The 22,241-nt window shown below is 37.4% G+C and overlaps 1 protein-coding gene across 3 annotated transcripts; it reads right to left on the reverse strand.

Annotated features, from left to right (window-relative positions):
* Positions 1-2,742: 2,742 nt before the first annotated feature.
* On the reverse strand, positions 2,743-20,851 carry MTF2 (metal response element binding transcription factor 2). 3 transcript variants are annotated; one of them, XM_079313678.1, is made up of 16 exons: positions 20,610-20,851; positions 20,234-20,288; positions 13,225-13,423; positions 12,987-13,068; positions 12,081-12,176; positions 11,610-11,710; positions 11,134-11,282; positions 9,857-9,952; positions 8,928-8,996; positions 8,249-8,372; positions 5,795-5,862; positions 5,264-5,434; positions 4,495-4,603; positions 4,273-4,331; positions 4,023-4,127; positions 2,743-3,209 (listed from the first exon to the last, which is right to left on the reverse strand). In XM_079313678.1, exons 5-16 carry the CDS (start codon positions 12,154-12,156, stop codon positions 2,855-2,857), a joined length of 1,482 nt encoding a protein of 493 aa, XP_079169804.1. In that variant the 5' UTR covers positions 12,157-12,176; positions 12,987-13,068; positions 13,225-13,423; positions 20,234-20,288; positions 20,610-20,851; the 3' UTR covers positions 2,743-2,854. The 3 variants fall into 3 exon arrangements, with proteins under 3 accessions (XP_079169804.1, XP_079169802.1, XP_079169803.1); XM_079313676.1 differs by lacking the exon at positions 20,234-20,288; XM_079313677.1 differs by lacking the exons at positions 13,225-13,423; positions 20,234-20,288.
* Between the last annotated feature and the right edge of the window lie 1,390 nt (positions 20,852-22,241).

A 22,241-nucleotide genomic window follows, 5' to 3' on the forward strand; every position in this document is an offset into this window, starting at 1 on the left:
TGTATGGTGTTTGACATTTTTCAAAATTTCTTTGCAATCTCACTCGAAATGCATTATGCATAGAAAAAACATAGTTTTATTCAAAATTCCTGTTGAAGTTTTTGTTGAGAACAAATATTGGACAAATAGTTTGCTATGATGCATATTTTACAATTCTGACCAGTATTGTGCCATGATTTCTTTGCTGTCTTGTTCATGCGATATCTATATTTTTAGAACCATCACGAGAGACTTCTCCTACCCAAATACTACTGTAATACAAATAAAACATAATGGAAAAATATTAAATATACACATAGAAATGGTTCTAAATCAGTGACCACAACAAAGTTGAATTACATATATTTACACACATGCATACATACAATGATCAAGTTATACCAAATGAAATCATTACATACATCAACATTTGTCTTTTTCCTTTAGACACACCACTACTACATACAATGAAATTCACATAAAATGAGAAAGGCATTTGTAGGTGTGCTTTAATTACTACTCTAGCTCTATCTTCAGCAGCACTATTGCAGCATTTTCCAGTACATGACACTTTGTAACAAAGCATCCCTCAACCATAGCTGGAATACCAGTTAGTGTCTATGTGCAGGGCAAGTGTCTCCAGGACAGGAACAGGAAAGCTAGAGATTGGGAAATGATGGATGGGAGGATGCCACCAATGTGCTTCACAAGAGTACAGAATCAAAACTCATTCTTCTCTCTCAAAAAATACACACATTTAATGTTGGTCTTTTAATTCTAAGAGAAAAGCAATTCCAAAAATACAAACTGAACATCAGAGTTAAGTCAACCACCATAATAAAATGAAATGACATTCACAATAGTTAGGTCTATGGACAGCTGAAGTTTGACAAGTATTTTCTCCCCATAACACCCCCACTAAAGTCCCCAAGTACATTCCAATATTTATTGTTAAATGAATCTTTATGAAAAATACTGCTGGTGTTCAGTTAGAATTAAAGGACTCGGATAAAGTGAAACAACGACAAATACAGATGGTGTGAGTAAGGTTACAAAGGCTTTACATTTTGCATTATCTCAAGATATAAACATTCAAAAATTAACATGAAGTTGCTGTGTTATTAAAATATTGCAGCTATAGGCAAGGCAACATTAAATTAATAGCTGAGGGTATGAGAAAAAAACCCATACATTTTAGTGAAGGTAAACAGAAGTGGGAGTTTTTAATTAGCATTTTTATAAAGCTAATATAACCCAGCTAGCCACAAGCCAAGCACAGGATAAAAAGCTTTCTCTGCTTCCTTTGGCTATAAGGTGACCAAAAAAAAAAAACCAAAACCCTCAGAAAAATATCACCTTTTCAAGATGTTAAAGATGAGCAGAAAAAGTCAAATAACCAAGTAATGGAATAAATAAGTACTAACTCAGGCAGTACACTTTAAACCACTTGGTCATTTGTTAATGTTACATAATTTTATTTTGGTGGCAAACTGTAAGCATGTAAGAAAACTAACCTTATACAGTACAATGAATAACCACCAAAGTAAAATATTCTTCTGTTTACTCTTTGGCTAAAACTCCCTCAAAAGTAGCAGACAAAGAAAAAAATATCTAATACTGGCAAGAGACTTTGACTTTTTTGACAAGTAAAATAATCTTACCAATTTAAAAACTTGGTACATTTTATAAACTCAAAAGAGGTAATATTGTATTAAAATCAGTAATGTTACTTCAAATGGCAACATTTGTTGACCCTGTGCAATAATACACTTAGTTCATACTACATTTATCAAAATATGACTGTTTCTACAGGTATGTAGAAATCTGCACGGTTCCTGTCAACTTACTTTATAATTGGGACATGAAATTTACAATCAGAGTGCCACAAGAGCTTTCAAATTGTTATTTCCAGAAGAATTAATCTTAAAATCTTCAGATTCTGCATTTTTTTTAACAGTTAATTCAAATGGAAAATAATGGAATGTAGAGCACATGATAATCAATGACTGCACCCACTGCCAGAACACGCTGCACTGGTTGGACACTTTTCCTTAGTACATAAAAAGCAACAGCACCCAATAAGCCTGAGAAGAAATGCTGCTGTGTAAATACTGGCAACTATTCCTGAAAAAAGAATTATGGGATGTATTCTCAGAAGCTGACTGATCCCATAATTTGTATTGCATAGGTCACAATCACACAACTATATACACGCCCAGCTCTGTGTGTGCATATACACCTCTATATATACGCACACACACGCACACGCACACACACAGAATATATTAAGAAGACAATGAAGTCTGGTCACAGAGCAATTTACAGGCTCAATATATTTTTTCTTTTTTTTCTTTTTTTTTTTTTTTTTTTACACTTTGTTTGAAAGAAAACTTCAGTATTTTACAGTCTTCAGTAGGCATTATATACACTGCACTTATGAAATCTAGAAAGTATTGAAATAGAAATACATTTCTGCAAACATTTGGGTAAGAAAACAAACCAAGATTTTTCAAATATTTGTGCTATCTACATAATATTTTCTCTAAATCACAATAACTGTATCCATGGAATGTTCTCTAGAAAATGTCATCTTTTTTTAAACACCATGCACATTTTTAAGCAATCTTAACCCAAAATATCCCAACCTAAAGCAATCTAACAATGTTCAGATTAAAAAATTTAAGTCTCAGATGAGATTTTAAAAAGATAAGTCTTTATCACAAGAGCTGTAATGATAACAATTACATGTTAAGGCTAAACTGGTTTTGTTTTGTTTTTTTCAGAAACACATTTAAAGACCATTTCTCTGGTGGCTCTGCATTATGAACTGTACTTACAGATGACAGTGCAGTGAACATAATGTTCAGTCCTACAGTCAGGATGCAGTTGCTCCTTCCCACTCCACAAGATACTGCACCTTTCCATCAAGTGTCACCCGACGAGCCAACACACGGTACTTTTCCCCACAAGCTATTCTACCTGCCGCACCAAAATAACTAGTGATGGAGTTCTTCAGATGATTGAGCTGTAACTCCTGATCTGCTAAGTTGTTAAGTATCTCTGTATTGAGTTCATCATACTGGTAATCTTCCTTGCTCTCATCATCTTTTACAATTTCTGAATTTTGAGTCTGGAGTGCTTTGCGCGGAAAGCGGCCCCTCCTCCTCAAATGTGGTATTGCAGCAGGCCAAGTTCTTCCTGTACGAGTCCTTTTTCTCGAGTCGGATAAACTATTGAAAATGAAACCCCACAGCATTAACTCCAAGGGAATTCAAAATGTATGCTTTATCATCAATTATTTCCATGCCACTCACACAAAAATTTTTGTTGTTTCTCAATCAAAAAATACTTATTGCCTATAGATAGGTAACTCTAAGTATGACACTTAGGTAACATCTTCAGAACTCTAAATTAAAAATGAGCTTTTTGAAAACTGACTATGTATATCAAAGCACATAAAAATTACTTACAAAAGCACTCAATAGCATGAACCAGAAAGAGAAGACAAAATAGTAGAATCCATGTATGTCAATAAGAGAGAAAATTCTATTTGCTGAACTTGAGAGAGGGAAAAGTTCAAGTAAGAATTGGCTTGCAGGAAGGTTGACTGCAGTTAATTTATTTATAAATTCTGTGTCAAAATTTTTCATGCTCTATTGACTCTAGTAATTCACAGAATACTTAGTACTTTATAATATGAATATACAAACCTACGAAAACAAAAGCTGCTGAAAATAATTCAGGATACATCAGTTCTTCTGTGACCACTAGGAGAAAACTAAGCTCAGCAAATGTTTACACAGTTCAATTCTTTTCAGTAAATGTCACTTACCCATCTATTTTACTTTAAAAAACAATGGTTAGCGAGCACCAAAAAATCCTCACTCTGAGTAGTAAGCAGAACTATTAAAGACAAATTTCCACTCATCCTATTTCTTTGTATTTCCCCATGCTATTTATAGCTCTACTCTGAGAAAATTTTATTAAAATTAATACACTGCAAATCTTGATCATTATAGCAGATAGAGTAACTTAATAGTTACCTATAATGTCTGGAAATGTTAGATGAGGTAGTTTCTTTCATACTGGCAGCACCTGTGGATTCCACATCTGAGGTATTGGATGAATGTGCAGTTCCATCAGATTTCCTGTTTCGCAAGATAACAGGTTTGCCATGTAAAAAAAAAAAAAAAATCCTGTATTAAAAAGTAAGCTGACATTTCAGAAGCAAACAGATAAATTACATGGTGTTACAATGTTTTATGGGAGGACTGTTTTGTTTTTTAAATTTACCCAACAGTGCAGGGTAATTCCAAGGCTGGGTTCTCTATCACTGGAACTGGTTCATTATCCTAGGAGGGGGGAAAAAAATAAAAAAAAGGCACTTAAATTTTTTTACTTATTTTATTTGAGATCAGGTGGGGGAATATAAATTAATATTAACTTGTTATGTTTTTCTTCAACATTTATGATGCAGTTAGAAGGAAGGGAGGAAGGCAGAAGAAATATCCTTACCAGAGGAGATGACTCTGGAGTTTTGTGAATCATTTTTCTCGTATAGGGACCAGGTGGACGACCTACTGATTTTTTTTTCCCCTTTCTTTCTATACCATTACTTAATTCCCTAGAAGAAAATTTTATTGTATTCTGTATTATTTAAGATAATTTTCATTGAACACACATTTTCCTTTGGCAATGAATATACAATTAGATGTTTATTTCTAAAACATTGCATTAAATGAGGCGATTCTGGCAAATCAAAATTTGCAAGTACACAGCTACATTTTGTCTATATAATAACATAACAAATTCAATGCATTTCTAGGGACATTACTGATTCCCAAATGTTGAAGAGGAATGAACAAGTATTAAATATCATTTATTCATATGATTACTCTTGGTGAAAGAGATGGCACATTTTCCAATACAAGTTACTATTTCACAGCATACTTCCTATTGAGAATTCTAGTTAGATTATTGCCTAAGAGATCCAGTAAGGCAAAAGGTTTTGTTTGCCAAATGACAGTAAAATTGGGATATTTTCTATTGTTCTTACTACTAAATTTCATGTTGATTTTTAGAAGAATCCTAATAGAAAGTTAATAGTTAATTACATTTGTTCTAAGATCTTGTTCTCACAAAAAATCTGCCTTTACACTAAGGAAAAGAAACCAAAAAAAACCCCAATATTCTACAAGAAAAAGGCCTTTTTTGTTGGCACCAAAAAATACCCAAAGTAGCCCAAATTAACCACAACACTGCTAGAATGACTGGGTTATTTTACCTGACATCAGGGATTGGTTTAGATGACTTTCTGCCTTTAATTTTGAACTCATGTGAAGTTCCTTCTGGCTCTTTATCAGCCTTTAAAGCAGCATTCGGTGGCACAGGAGGAACTCGAATTCTCAAGCCAAACAAATGCTTCTTTTTCTTTATTTCTTTTCCAGACATAAACCTAGGTGATGTTAAATTAATTGTTAAAATTCTGATGGGAACATAGCTTTTAAAAGAGCAGGGTACATGTAAAACAAAATTATATTCAAAGAGATGATTCATTCAAGCTACTTTACTCCCTATCCCAATCTTCCTTCTCAAAAACAAAATGTGAAGTGGAAGGAAGATGGAAGTCATAATAATTCTCTCTCTTAGTCTGGGTTACAAAATAGTTAACTAATGTTATAATTTGAAACAAACATTATTTAAAATTTAAAATATTATCTACAGCCAAAGCAATTATCACATAGACTAAAGACTGTAACCTAAATCAGATTAAATAGGCAAACAACATTTAAAACAAAAAGTACCAATAACTTACATAGTCTTGTAATCATTTAATGCCTCCAGGACATGCTCATATCTTTCAGATTTTGGTGTATCTGCCAGCTGTAAAGCATTAAGAAATCATTTAACATCTCAAAATGTTTGGTAATAGAAAGATTTGAGTTACTCTGAGTTATGGCAACTACAGATTTGAATGTGAAGTACATTAATGAAATATTAGTTGTGACTGCATATTAACCATAATCCCACATACTTTGTGATTTACATCCACAGAATTAATGCCAGGATCAAGCCAAGGACATAGAATGAATTTCACTTTTAATAAGTGCAATAAAAAAATCTCAAGAACATTTAGTGTAATGAGGGAATATAACACTGGATGGCTCTCCTAACAAATTGAGATTGCAAAGAGAAGATAACTATAGAGACAAAAGAATGTAATTATTTATGATAATTATGGCTAAGTCCTGCCATGGGACCCAATTCACATTTTTTTAAATCAACTTTTTAAAACCAACTTGACAAAAAAAAATACAAAGGAAAACACACAGAAAAATTATTAGAATTATAAAACCCCCAGCAAATTTCATTTTCATGCCCCTTTAGCAAAGACCCAGTCTGAACTCCCTCCTTTCACCAAAGCCTGAAGTGTCTAATCCCCATCAAGCTTCCAAAACATGAAATATTCTCTCAGAAAAATTGGAGAAAAAATAACAGAGAAAAGCAGAACAAGTTTGGTGGTGATTGTCACATGGCTACAATACTTATGTACCAGAATGTAAAATTAAGACTGTTTACACTTATATATCTACTTTTCAATTCCAGCAAAACTACCATTATTTCTCCAGTTGCCATGCCACAATTTGTAAATTTAATTTTAGCATTGTCAGCAGTTTATAAATTTCACTACTAATATGAATACTAAAGACCAGACTGTACAATATCTGCAGCTCAAAAGGAACCCAATAAAAAACACAGGATCTGATAATTTCTGAAGAATACAATTCTCACCAAACAAGACTGAGAGGAAAGGTCAAAGAATTCAACGCGCTAACAGCTAAAAATTAGTAAATACACTCAAACCCCAACTTTTTAACATCATTTTGGGCAAAATTGACAGTCTACCTGTACAAAGCTAAGGAAGGTGTTCAAATGGTTTTAGCCAAAGAAAGTAAAGTAAGAACTTGTTTTCTATCTTCTCCATACGCATTCCGTACAATCTATTGTTATCTAGAGGTCTTGCAACTCTGAAGCACTAAACTACAGAAAACTGCCACTATTTATTGTTTTCTAAATAACAGCACATTAAAAATGATTGGCTTAGGAGTTCTGATAGCTCCACCATGTACTACTTTCTTACCTACAGCTAAAATCCTTTTCCTCTTACTCAAGTATAAATAGGTAGAGGAAAACTAACGTGTCATTTTTAACAGCGGCAATTTAAGGAGATTAAAAGCCCCTAAAGTCATTATACTGCATATGTCAACTATTTCTGTGACTAAATTGTTTCCCTCATTTTTCTAATTAACCAAAGTTAATCAGATTTTTCAAGCCAATTTTTGACAACTTCATGAAAGATATTTACAATTTTTTCAGAATATTGAAATTTCCTTAATACAGCTTGTATGAATTTATTTAAAATCTAACCCTTTGAAAATGCAGCATTCAGACTTCAAATTAGTAGTTTCCTTGAAGGCGTAGAAATATTAAATAACTGAAAATACTAACTAAAGAAGTGAGTTTACTTATTTTGGATCTGCCCTTTCCTTCCTCCCCCTCAGTTATGTGTTTTTCACAGACTGAGCATGGATGGACTGGAAGCAGAAGGGGGAAGAGGACAGAGAGGACTGTAACCTCTCAATTTCTTCAATACAGCTTATATGCTCCAAATCAATGACAGCTCCACCCTCCTCATCCACTGCACTGACCAATCAAAATGTCTTGACTAGTAGCAGAATCCAACTGGAAAAGGATCAAAAACAAACTGGACACAAACTGACCACCCCCACAGTAAGAATTAGGAAGGAAAGAAGAAATTTTTGAGTACAATATTTAACACATAAACAATGTGTTACACCTTAGAGACAATTAATGTGGTTTTCATGTGCAGTATATTCTACCTTCAATTCAACATTTAGATTTTTGAGTCAGGGCACATGAAAATATCAAAGTAATAGAAGAACTATGAAACTAAAAGAGAATGTAGATATGCAACAGAATAAACAGCTAAGTAATGAAAAGTCATCATGCAAATAATTAGTTGCATAGTTAACTTCAAGAAATTTTACAGTTAAGAAAACTATGCACCACTTAAAAAGCATTCTATTTCTGCAAGGAAATCAAAAATTACTTCATTATTTGGGATTACCAGATTTTAAGGTACTAAAGAATTCAACATCCAGAGCAAAACAATTCACAGATTGTCAGCTTTCAGGACATATGTGTGAACTGTGATTTAAAAACAAGAAAGGATATTCTACTTACTTACCTCGCCAGGATGCAATCTATCCCAGTTTTCATTAATGTAGGCCATAAGTTCAAGCTCCGAATCAAAATATTTCTTTTTATGAATAACACTTAGGTTGTAAAGGCATAGATGTGCTATATCTACCCTAGAATATTTGAATTAAAAAAAACAGAGAAAACAAGTATTTTTCTTCCAATTGCTTTCCTTTGAAACAATTTAGTAGAAAAGATATTAGCATTATACAGGTGGAGGAACACAAAGTCCAACCTAAGACACTCAATCCAGACAACACTATGAAGCCTCCTGCAATTTCTCTTCAAGTGATTCCTTGTGTTTTGCATCTCACTTTTATTTCTGCCTCATCTCATTGTCATGACCCTTTTTTCAACTCCAAAACTGGTCTGGACTATGACATATGTAAGCAAGTCTGAATTCATACATACAACAAATCAGTAGTTGCTTGTTACTTCACTGAATGATCCCAGGATTGAATCCCAAGAGCATGCAATCACAATACACCTCTACCCTTAAAGACAAGCTTTGAAAGAAATTTATCCTTGACCATACACACAGCACAAATCACTTGGGAAACAGCTCAAGCTAAGACATGTATCTCCCTTTTAGTAAGGAGAACCAAAACACCAAAAAGAAAAGCAAAGCATGTATTCAACTTGCTCCTTTTATAAAAATTCATACTTACCATCTCAAGGGTAAACGTTTGAGGTATTCTGGTCCAGAACTGCAAACTGAGCAAATGAACGTATAAAACCTAAAAATATACACATATGTATATGTACAAATGTCTGGATGGTGGGTGTCCAAACAGAGTGTTTTAACACCCTGATTATGAAAAAAATTGAAGTTAAGGAAGCCAGAAACTCAGCTATATGGTATTTGTTAGTTCCTTTATCTTACTCTAGCAACTTTTGTAATCCGTGCAGATACCTACTAAGCCAGATACAATGTACTTCAATCTCATCCTGCTATCATTGCTTCATTCTGCCTGAGAATGTCCCTCAACCTGTGACTATATCTATGAAGATGCTCTGTAATGTCCCCAGCACAATCCTTCAAATGCAAAAACCTGTGCACCAGAGTAAATATGCATTTCAAGGATCCATGCATTCCTGTGTCCTCAGTTCCTTCATACAAACATTCCAGAAAAGTTCCCACATAAAATCTTACTAATGAATGAAACACTCTTTGAGTCTCTTCTCCAGTTTTCCTCTTTCATATGCTGCAAGTGCTCCAAGTTCCTCTTAAAATAAAAGCCCAGACAGCACTACTTTTTGTTTCTTTTTGTCCTAACTCCTCACACATGAGCAGAGGATGTAGAGTTGCACCTATCCTATACAGGATTTCCACACAAAGTGAAGGCAGTAAACAGCTAGAATCCAACTCTCCATTGGTCACCTCTCCACCACCCACCACAGCATCCCCTGTTCTGCTGAGATGAAGAACTGCATTTTCCTGGCATCCAAACACAGGCCAACTTGTGTATAAGCTTCTACTCAAAATCCCTTTTTGAAAAAAACTGTTGTGTTATGGATGCCCTAATAAAAGCTCATATGTAGACTTCCCTCACATTTTAAAGAAATACAACTATAAAGTACAGTTTAATTTTCTTACCTGTCACCAAAAAGCATTGGCTTTTGGAGGCACTGCACACAAGCCTCATGAAACCACTGTTTACATTTGCAGCACTGCAACATCTTTAGATACCAGCTTCAACAACAGAAAGAGATACAAGATGTGTTAAAAAAGTTACTGAAAATTATTTCTTCATTATGCTTAAATTAAATAGGAAGGGATCTTTTGACCCAAACTGATTCCATAATGAATTACTAGAAAATACAGACTAAAAAACTAAAAGACTAAAGAATTAAATAAAATAATTAATTAAGTTACTAAATTAAGAAAAAATCCATTTAGTTTACTCTGACATCCACCTTTTAATTTGTAGAAGAATTCAGGAACTCCATACAAGCTCCTTCTGACATACTAGATTAGCTTCCTTGTTATTTTCTAAAGCATGACTGCATTAAGTCACAAACATTTGTTCTGGGGATCCAACTACTTGAATCCACAAAAAAACCCTCATAGTTTACCACCTTTTCCTTTTTCAGCTTTTCCCTTGAGAAAAGAAACCATGCAAAACAGCCATTTGTTAAGTCTCAAAAGTCTCAAACCAGAGCTCTGTCCTGTGTGTATACACTCAAAAACTTTACTTTTCTGTGAGAGTCTACTTGCCTTGACCTCAAATCTTCAATGCTGTCTTATACATCCACTCATTCATGCAGACACCAGAGTACTCATCTCTACCTGCCTAAGAAGTCCTCTTTTTGCATTTATTGTAAAAAAGAACCAGCAGAGGACTCTGTAATGCCATAAGAGGAAAAAATCTTTTCCCTGCCAGTGACTGAAAAGCAGGATATGACGTTATGGTAGAATCAGACAATTGTCTACTCCAACAAAGTTTAATAAACTAATCTCTAGGTACATTTATTTTCATGACTTATGACAGAGCTGAGTTAACATCAGAAAAATTCTACCTAGAACTGCAAGATCATCAACAAACAACTCCATCCGAACTCAGCACATCAACAGTAGCGACACACAAAAAATTCCTTGCGTATTCTAGAATGTACCGTAATGATCTGTGATGGCAACATGACAAAATTAAACAAACCAAAGTACTTTAGGGGAGAAGAAAATTAATTAATAACACATTTCCCACTGTGAGACACTTCAAAACCGTATAGAGAATTCAAAATCTCACTTCGCATGCAGTTTCCGATATGCACACACAACAGAAACTAGCAAGTTCACAACGAAGGCAACAAGAAGAGAGTCCAAGTTTGTAGGTGCAGTAAAGAAAAGTTTTTACGTATTAGCCATTTACTTACTCTCCAGGTCCTCCACAATAGCAGTAACACTGCTGGACATTGGTTTTATGACCTGCATCCCACTCAAGGTCTGTTGCATTATATGGTAACGTTTGTTTCATGACTTGCAGTGCTTTGGCATTTGGTCCTTTCTTAAGCGCACCACCCCTCTGGGCAAAAACAGATACATCAGTTTACAAAAAACAGTTATGTATTTCTGAAACCTTCCAAGCCTTTCATTTGTTTGTAGAAAAGCTTTCATAACTTTCAAGTCAAATATTGTCAGGTGTATTTACATTTTAGTAATAACATGTTTTCTTAAAAGTGAAACATTGTCGATTTCTAAAAATAGCAGTATTTCTCAACAGACAAAATTTGCGTTCAGATCAAAGATAAAAAGAAATTACTAAAAAGTCATGTTTTTTATTGTTTCAATTTCAAAATCAAAGATGCATGCAATTTGAAATGTATTAACTTTTTTTTCCCTAGAAACACACCTTGGTTGTTGTTGCAAAGACACACTGTCGACAGAGCCATTTATCATCTGAATCAATCACGCTGGAGTCAATATTTGGTGTGTGACACAGCTGATGGTAACCTGTATGAAGAATGATCAGCCAAACTGTGATTAAAATGACAAAAGCTCACACAGAATTAACTATGCATAACTTTAATGCAACTCTAAGGCATTATCAAGGCATTATCATTATTAAGTGCCAAAAACCTGAACAAAAGATTGGTAACACATTTTTATATTTTCTTAGTAGAAAAAAATAATCTTGACTTACAGAACAGGTGTTAGTCACTTTAACATGGATTATCATCTTTCATTGAGCTGTTAATAGCCACTAAGGGCTACAAAATTTAAGACCAGTTGAGCAGTCAGTCATAGCCGGGCAAATATCCTCCTTTGTGAAACAAATCAAAACATCTTTTAAAATGCAGTAAATAGAAAAAAATCTAGTTACCTTGCCCACATTTATCACATATAACCATTTCATTTGGTGCTTCTGAATACTCTTCCTGACATATTGTACAGACCATTTCCCCACTCTCAGTGGCTCCTAGACAAAGATGAGATTGTGATTTTTTTCAGATTATATCTGCAGTAAGAACAGTTACCACATATATAGCCTTCTTCACAATTTCACTTACAGATGCATGCGTTGTAGAAACACATTGTTACAGTGCCAAGCTTCTTAATAAGTACATATTCAGACATTTTGTACAGACTGTTATAAATATTTATACCACTTATGATAAGCTATCAGATATTTATAGGCTTTATATTGCCTACTGACTATGCAATCCATGGTTCCTCAACATCAACAATAACAATTCAGAAACTGAATAAAGAACATAAATGTATGCTAAAAATATGAGTTGGACAACTAATAAATCTTTGGTATTTTCAATACTTTGTGTTTCTTTCCATGTAAATACACATACCCTTTGCATTATCTTTTTGACAGATCTGCCAAAGATGCCTTAAACTCCAACATTACTACTTCTATATATGTGCAAATACACAAAAGCACACAGTTACAGTAGAGCAGGAGAAAAAAATAAATTTTCAAACTGTAAACAAAACTACATCTTGTTCCATTTATACCACAGACCAATGCAACAGCTGATTGAAATACAAACTTCTAAATTACAGAATATTATGTATATGGAAGGGACTCACAGGGATCATCAACTTGAAATTTTCCCATACTCTTTTTTTTTTTTTCTTTATTAGCATAATTTTTGTTCCTGGATCACATTAAAATATATCACTCTTTAAAATAAAAGAATATAATATGATCATCTTTTTTGATGATAATCTAAACAAATAAGATACCAAACAATGACTACTTCATGGAAGTTCTTGCCTGTTTGTATGTCCTTCCAGAGAACCCAGGATTTGGAACTGTCTTCAAATATAATGAAGCAGTTCTGTTTCAGTTTGTTTATCTGAAAGACAGAAATACAGTGGAAGCCATGACTAAAAGCACCAAACAGAAGAATGTATTTAACACTCTATAACTGAGACAATAATTCTGCAATTTTCAACAGTATGTGACACTTCAAGACTCCAGTGAAAGAAGTGAAGTTAAAAAATGTGATTACCTTTTTGATAGTTCCAAGATAAAACAAGCCATCTGACCATCTAGCTAGGACATCCTGACCTTCCTCAAATTTACAAAGTGGCTTTTTGGCTTTCTGTCCATCACGTAACGGCAGCTTGGCCAGAGATGCTGAGCTCTTACGGCTGCGACGTAAAGGAGACCGCTTATGGAGCAGTGAATTACCCACCGCTGTGGAGTCTCTAAGGGAAGGCAAGCAAGAGAAGAGGTAACCAGAACTGGGTTAAAGGAGCTGTGCATTGGAAATACCAACAGGACCAACTCCAGAACTACAGGTAACAAAAGGCTGCTCCTCTTTTCTGACTTTACACACCTTTAGTAGCACTGCCTCTGTTACTATACAAGTGTACAAAATCTGAAAGAGACAAGTTTTTAAAAGAGAATTGTTCTAGGAAATCAACTAATATAAATAAGGATTATGAGGATGGGGACACGCAAACTTCCCAGCTCAGAGACTCTTCATAAAATCACCAGAAGCATTGAAAAACACATCAAAACCATTAATTACAGGATTACTTATGCAAAACTCAAATCACTGCCAATTTTCTAAAATTCCAAGGAAGCTAAAAAGGTCCTAAGCCAATTCTAACTGCATTACCTTGGCTGGGAGAGTACAGGTTGAGCATTATGCTGGCTCAAAGTACTTACTGAGGTACCTTCAACACAGAATCATGCAATGCCCCTAAGCACAGCTGTAAAGCTTTCCAGCACAGGAAGAATTTCTACATCCTGAATTTCTTATGTAAAATAAATTTTCCCCTGTTAGAGTAAGGGTGGAAAATAATAAGGAAGGAAAAACAACAGATCTTGCAACCTTTCTTCATACATGAAACCCAAAACTCTAAGTCATTTGTACCAATCAACACTTTTCCTCTCATATTCCACAATACACAGTCTATCTATATGTAAGTGTGGATATGCTTTTATGCCAGACTAGCTGTCAAACACCATACTCCAATTAAAGCAGTAAAATACAGAAAATGATACAACAGCACCAAAGAGTCCACAAGGAAGAATTTCATAAGTTACACTCAGAATTTGAGACTATGTAACAAATTTATCATTTGTATATACAAAAGTGTTTTCTCTAGAAGCTACATGTATGGGTAACATGGATGCAAACACAATTAGGGATCATGAAATTAAATAGGATTCAGTCAACTGAAGAGCAGTTTCACCTCATTCAAGATACCTTAGGTATATTATCAACACCAAAAGCATTTGAATTAATCACAAAGCACCAACAAAAAGCAGTAAACTAATCAGTGTCTCATACAGTTAGAGAATTGCTATACAGATATTTGAGAAGTCGCTCTACAATTTCAAAGAGAAAGGAATTTTCTCTCTAAAGAGAAGTAAATTCTAAAGAATTTACTACCCACATTTAATATGACAAAACTGGAAAGGTAATGGCTTAATATATCACATGAAACAATTTAAACCAAGAAAGGAACAGGAAAATCAGCAGCTTTAAGCATATTTATAATCAGTGTGACATTTAACAATGACATTACAGTAAGAGCAGATATAATGGGCCTCTGGCATCCTCATGCACAACTGGGTCACCAATTTAAGTCCTGCTTGATCCCAAACAAAAATTTTCAGATGGGTGACTAGGGAAGACCAGAGGAACAAAAAAATCCTTTGGTTTGTTTCACAAGTTAACACCTTGTCACTTCATCTGACATCCTTCATCACTGCAACAGCAAATTAAACTGCCATTCTCCACCTTCTCTTTCCATGGTGCAAGTAACAATGTTCAGACTCACCACCAAGCCAGATTCCCCAGATAAACAATCTCACCAATTCTGCTGCTTCTTACACAAAAGCTAATTCAAATGATTGCTACTTTTCCTGAGCTCTGCTCTAACCTCTGCTAAGAGACAGGATACATGCAGCATTCAAAATAGGTTTACAATAACTGAATAAGAATGTAGCAGCCAAGGATACTTATTTTTTGCATTCTTGGCATTAACATCTGGTTTACAACTGGTTTGACTGAACTGTTCTCAGAGAAGTATAGAGATTTTTCTTTCCAATTTTTTTCTGGTGTTTAAGACTCTAGAAAAAGCTAGGTTAGCCTAGCTAGGCTAGCCTAGAAATAGGTAGCTATTCCTGCTACAAGGCTCTTCTTTTCCAGTACTTGAAAAGATGTGTGAAAGATCTCGCACCAAATACACAAATCCATTTATCATAAACAGTAGATTGCCACTTAAAAAATAACTGTTTTATATTAAAAAAAAAAAAAAAAAGTCTTCAAAAGCTTTCTTTTAAGTACAAAATTTTGTCTCGCACCACCATGGAAATCATAACAAAAAAAAGTGTGCATCATTTTCTGGCACAAAACACTTAAATGAATCTATACATTCACTTATACAACACTATAAATACCCAAGAGCAGTTTCAGCCCCTGAAGAGCCTTGATACACAGTAAAAATGTGAGCCAATAAACCAGACACTTCTCCATTGTCCACACTGCTCTCTTTGTGAGTGATGGCAGTGCTGAACAGCTCATGAAGCAGCTCCTGCTGTGGCACTTTATGGTTTATCTCAGAGACTGAAAATAGGGTTACTTACTACAATAGGCTGACAGTAACTTAACAGTTGCTTTCCACATGGATAGGAAGTTTCTCTCCAGGGAAACATTCCCTCAATGGTTTTGACTGCGATTAAGTAGGAGGTCAATTGTTTTAACAAGTTGATTTTAATGAACAGGACATAAGTTACTTAAAGTAGGTACCTCTGAAGTATGTTCTGGAGCCACTGCACAAGAAATGCAGGGCAGACCAGTGTAAATGCTACCTGCATAAAATCTTACTAACTTGCCCATCTGTCCTGTCACAGCTCTAATTGTTGTAGTGGAATGCCAAAAAGTCACACGTACCATTAATTAAAAGTTTTGTTGGAAGTTAAAATGCAAACTGAATTGCAAAATTGGCAAGCAAGAAGGTTCCATATTTTCCAGCAACTTGTTTTCCAGTCTTCCTTAAAGTGAGCTTCATACCACCCTCCTAACACATAATAATATGGTTATCAACAAAATTAATAACCTTGAAATAACTATTTCCCCACTATCTTAAACACTTCTCTCCAAGACCTTATAATTGAACAATATCCATCAGAAACACTCTTTTTCCAAAAAATCTTATCAAAATCTACACTACCTCATTTAACTTTCACAACCAAGCTACACTGTATGTCATAGAGAATGGATGGCTTTACATCTATTACTCAGTGCTAAGGATGTTGTGCTGTACTCGTACTCTAGCACTTCAAATGCAAGAATAAAGTACTTATATATTCATACAATCTTTCAGAAGTTAGTGGTGGCAGTCAGTAAAATGTGTCTGCACACTGATATATGTTTGAAAATAGAAATGCACTTCCACCTTTTCTTAGTAAGTTGATGTCATGAAGTATGGAAAATGCTCACTGATTTTCACCTTGGAGTTCAGATCATAGCCACAGATATTCTCAAGCAAGACAGGCAGAAAGATGCCTTCTATTCATCTACTTAATGAATGAATTTATAATATTTTGCAGAAGAAGATTAATTGTCATTGTCAACAGGAATGGCCAACTCCCTCCCAAGGTCAACTACCTAAATCAGTCTGATTTATGAACCATAAGCAGTACTATTCCTAGCATTGTATTTATCAAAATCAGATTTGTTAGCTGTGACTCACCTGTAGCTCTAACATCTTTATCGACAGTTAGAAAATTTTGGTGTTCATTTGGTGCCTCTACTCCCCTACCTCTAGAGCTATCCTACAAAAAGGAGTATAGCTTTGGGGACTGTCACCAGCCATCACCTTTCCATGCACCCAGAAACATCCTCCAGAAAGACTTCACAACTTCCCTAATGACCAAGTGAAGCTAATTAGCCTGTGGCTCCCTGGGTTGAACTCAGCCCTTTCCAAAGATGGGGTAACACATGCAATTCTCTAATCATTATGGATTGGCCCTTTTCTTCACAACATGTAATAGTGAGTAAGAGCCCTACAAGAACATCACAGTTTCCTTGGTGCTCTTCAAAGCAGCCTGGTCCTATGGGCCTACATGAGCCAAGTTCACGTTTGTTCAAAGGTGCAGCAAGCCAACTCACAGGCCACTCTAGCAGAGCTTAACAAATCCAGCATGGATAGAAGTTAAAATATCTTTTAAGGCAGAACAACTTTGTCCTACCGATGATCTCAGGGTAACCATTCTGTATAAGCCACTCCTTGTCAGTAAGATAAGAAATTGTAACTTGCTCATTCTCAGCTTTACCCACCGTGTTGATAAAACTTGATTTTACATAATACAGGACTATCCCAACAGGGTGATTGGCTTTGGTGAAGATTTTCATTCTTTCAAAGGGCCTTATACTTCGGCTAGGATTTCCTTTTTCTGAATTCTTCTGGCTGGTTAGACTCTTTAGGGAACTCTCTAGTTATCACAGATTATCTTTTCATCAGTGAGTTTTTCAAGTAGATCCAGACTTTCAAAAGCATATACATCACATTACCTGACAAAAGTAATAGATTTTGCTTCTAAGAAATAAAAAACCGGTAATAAAAACTAAATGAGGTTCCACAGCCTATTAATCTGATTAGCAGTTAGGTCTATGAATCTGTTGCATATCAGAAAGAAGTTTAGCCAGAGGACTGAGGAGAAGCAACTGCTCGTGACACAAAACTTGTTAGATAGCATCTAGATAGAATAGTGTGATTTTGCTTTTTAATCCTGTGAAATAGGTCTTAATGTCCTTTGTAAAATTGATGCATACTGTTAAATAGGTGGTCACCAGGATAAGTGCTCATAATACTACAACCATTTGTGACTTCATTTTTGCTCATATTCTCCCTCAAGAACTCTTAAATAACTAGAAGTGTTTGAAATCTATGTGATAGTGAAAGTATTAGAGTTTAAAAGAGCATTACAGAATAACATGCTTAGTTAGGGAAAGCAGGGAAGTAGGACAGGGTAGTCATGTACTGCAAGAGCCATTTGTTTGGGATTGGTCTCGTGTTTGCATGTGAAGAGGCAGAAGGTACAGGGAGAAAACAATGGCACCGGGTCACAAGACACCTCTTAAGTCCAAAATTCATTGTATCCTCATCATCTCTGTGAAAACAGCAACTGCCTTTCGGGTTTCTACAGTATCCAAATCCAGTAAGCACAGTGTGAGCACACCCTCCAGCAATGAAAGAAGTAACAGACAACACGAGATCTTGCTCTGGGAGAAGTGGGGAAGAAAAAGGATTTCAGAGCTGACCATACTACCATAATGATAAGTTTTCTCCCTTAATCTTAGTCTGCAAAAACAGCAACTTCTACAACCATTCCACAGAATTAAAAAAATAAATAGATCTAAAACATAAGTAGAGTAATATTATCCTTGAAGATATTTAGTAAGTGAAGTATGTCCAGACTCATCAAGAATGCTCTCATCATTAGCTCTCCTCTCCAAGAAAGTTAAGCACCTTGATGTCACTCCTCCATGAAGGTTCTCTCCAGCCACATCTGTGGTTTTATAATTCTTCTCCTGTTGTGTTTTGCTCAAAGACACACTTCCCCTCCATTTCTGACAAGGAAGGCCCGTGAAGAAGGTGAAACCAACTCTGCAGCAAAGCCAGCGGCCGGCCACGCAAACAATGCGGTCAATTCACAAACTAAGAGAAGACTCACACTGGCTTTAGTCACGTGTACTTCTAGTCACATCTCCAAGTTTCCTCCTCCACAACTCACACGAGGAGCACAAAATATGCTTTAGTGCCTCTACATTAATTCACATCCATCTCCAGGGAATACAGAAGTCCACCATCTACTGGGAAATTAACTGGAACTTATTTTTTTCAGCTGTTCTTCTCAAATTTTACCTGATCTCCTGGTGGAGGGAAGGACAAACATAACTTTATACTAACTACCAATATATGCCACTTTCACCTATTAAAAATATATATACCCTGCTGACTAACCTATTAAGTCAAATGAGAAGCATCTACATCTGATATTAAATTCTTTCCAGAACAGAAAAGGCATACACCTGTGTTTGAAAAAATAAGAGTTAACTGAGGAAAACATTACTACATTATACTCTCAGTATGGCTCAACATTTCACAGATTGTAGCTCATTGAAAAGACCCTTCTCATTTTCACTATATTATGCATTTCCTTTCATACGTTCAATCTTTGTTTTCCCTTATTCTCCTTTCAATGAAAACCTATGATCTTATTAACCTGTATTCTAACAATACAGAAATTAAACATTTTCACCTCCCTTTTAATCTCAAATGCTTCCAAATTAAATGTAATCTGAGCTCTCAAAAAAAAGGGGACAAACATTACCAGGTTAAATTTTACCAACCCCACAATGGATTTAAAAAAAAATAAATAAATAAAAGGGAAACTTTTTTTGTTACTATCCCACACTTTTGGCAGTTTGAGTGTATATCATTGGTCCCATTCCCTTACACTAAGTCAGAAGGAAACCATGTCATCACCCATTACTACGTCTGACCTTTCAAAGTTATGATAAGCTGGGCCTATCACAAATTCCAGAAACAACCATAATGCTACACAGCTTTCCTGGCAGAGCCTTTCATTTAGTTATGCAGGCCCTCTACTTCTAATAGTAGCCTGATCCTTCATGGATGAAGGACAACCCCTCGTATTTCAACACTAATATCAGTGTCCAGAGCATCCAGCACAGAACCATATTGTTCTCTTTCACTACAAGAGGTATCAGCCCATTCTTTCCACGGAATTAAAAAAACATTTAAAAATAGGCATTACTGAATATCCTTTTCAGCCAGCAACAGTCACCCCATTTAAGTGAACTAAAAACCTGCGGTGTACATTCAAACCGTCAAGCCTGACAGAAATTAAGTGGCAAGGCATTACAAACAAACAAAAAAAGAAAACAAAGCCACACAAAAAAAAAAAACCCCAAACAAAAAGAAACAACCCCCCCCCAAAAAAAAAACAAAGTTACCAACGAGCACCACTACCTCTTTGTGCTGCTCTCTTCGCACTCGAGCAAACGCAGCCTACTCGGACAATATCCTTAAAGGAGAAGATGAAAATACAGCTGGCGCGAGGCTGATGGCACCGCACGGCCGCAGCCCCCGGCCCCGCCGACCGGCCCGCTGCCTCCCTCCCTTTGTTTTGGTCACCGACGAGCACCGCTGACCCTCACACTCGCCTGCCAGCGGCCGCTCGGAGGGAGCTCCCTCCCCTCCCCCCAGGCCTCGGGCCCCCGCGCCGGAGCGGGCCCCTCGCAGCGCTCCCCGCCGCGGCGCAGCGATCGCCACCGGCGGCCCGGGCTGCGGGGATCGCCCCCCCACCGCGCGGGCCCGGCCGTCCCTCCCTCCCCCCACCCCTCACCTCATTCGGTCTCCCCAGTGGTGCCAACCGTCTCATACAGGGAAATCGGCGAGCTCGGAGCCTCACCCGGCGGCGGGCGCGCTGCGGCCGGGCGCTGGGTGCGCAGCGGGCCCCCCGGGCGCGGACCCGCGGCGGAAGGCGGCGGGGGACGGTCAGACCCGCCTCACGGGCAGTCCGGCCCCTGTGCAGCCCCTCGCCATTTTTGTTTCCCGCGGAGGAGGCGCTGGTGCATTCTGGGAGCACAAAGGGCCGCGGCCCCGCCCCGGCGGCCCCGCCTGCGCCGGCAGCGCCGGGGGCGGGCGCGGGGGCGCGCGGCGGAGGGACACGGGCTCAGCCGCGCCTGTGCCGCGTGAACAAAGAGGAACTACTTTATCCGTGCGCTTCCGAAGTGGATCTGTGCGCGCCGCCGGAGCTCGTTTTTGCCGTGGCGCTCATTGTTCCCGCCGCACCTGAGGGGATGCGGGCGGACTCGGCTCTGCCGCTCCGCGCAACTCCCGCCCGGGCTCGGGGGAAGCTCCCCGTCCGTGGGGTCGCCCCAGCCGTATAGAATCAGCCCGGGTCCGCCTTCTTGCCCCGGTGGTTGGCGAGGCGAGGTTAGGCCCGGCCCAGGTACCGACGGCTGCCGCGGCCGGCCTGTAGGCAGTGGACTCAGCAATGTGCATCTCTGCGGTGACATTGGGATGCTGCCATTTTAGGAGATGAGCTGAACCTCAGTTCAGTTTTTAGCAGCATTTGTATTAGCTAAGCTATTGGAATAGGCTGAGCAGGGAGGTCATGGAGTCTCTGTCTGGATTCATTCCAAACCGACCTGCATGCAGTTCTGTGTTACCTGCTCTAGCTGACCCTGCCTTGGCGGGGGGTTTGGACTAGATGGTCTCCAGAGGTCCCTTCCAACACTAACAATTCTGTGATCCAGAAATACCTTTTTATTTTCCATCACTGTGTTTTGCTCAGACTCCAGTACGAGGCCGGTCTCTGTGGTCCGCATGGAAGCACGGCAATTGCCCAATACCGTGGTAATAAACACTATAAAGCTTGTCCTAACTATGTAGGAACCTTCGCTGTGTGCGGCTCAGCAACACTGGAGTGTAAGTGCTCCCTGGATCAGATTTCACCAACTGGTGTCACTCCCAGGAATGGCTGAACTCCGAAGACTGGATGGTGAATTTAAGATTCCAATCTGTCTCCTGGTCAAACTGGCCAAGTTCTCAAAGCCATCTGAAACTAAGGTACAGTTTACCATCCCTGGAAAGGGCCATAGGGATGGAAGCCTGGGCAGAGCACTGGAGCGCAGCTTATTCTGGCCAGTTCCTAGTTACATCAAAGTAAAGTAGTAATTATAATCAAACCCCTGTGTTTGGAGTTGTTTTAAATACAAGTTCAAGGGGATAGTTCTCCTTTGAATGCTGTAACTAGAGTCGTGGTGGTCTGCTAGAAACAGACTCGGACAACACAAAGGGCCCTGTCGCAGATTTTCACTTACGGTAAACAGCAGTCAGGTACTGCTGGTGATGAAGGCAAAGGGTCACCAGCAGGAGAAAAAAAAAAATTAGAATCAGTCTGATATATATCCACATACAAATTTTTGTTTTTCATTCACAATGGTTATTTGAGAACCAGTGTCTAGCTAAG

The sequence above is a fragment of the Erithacus rubecula genome, assembly GCF_903797595.1.
Source record: "Erithacus rubecula genome assembly, chromosome: 10".
NCBI classification, from domain to species: domain Eukaryota; kingdom Metazoa; phylum Chordata; class Aves; order Passeriformes; family Muscicapidae; genus Erithacus; species Erithacus rubecula.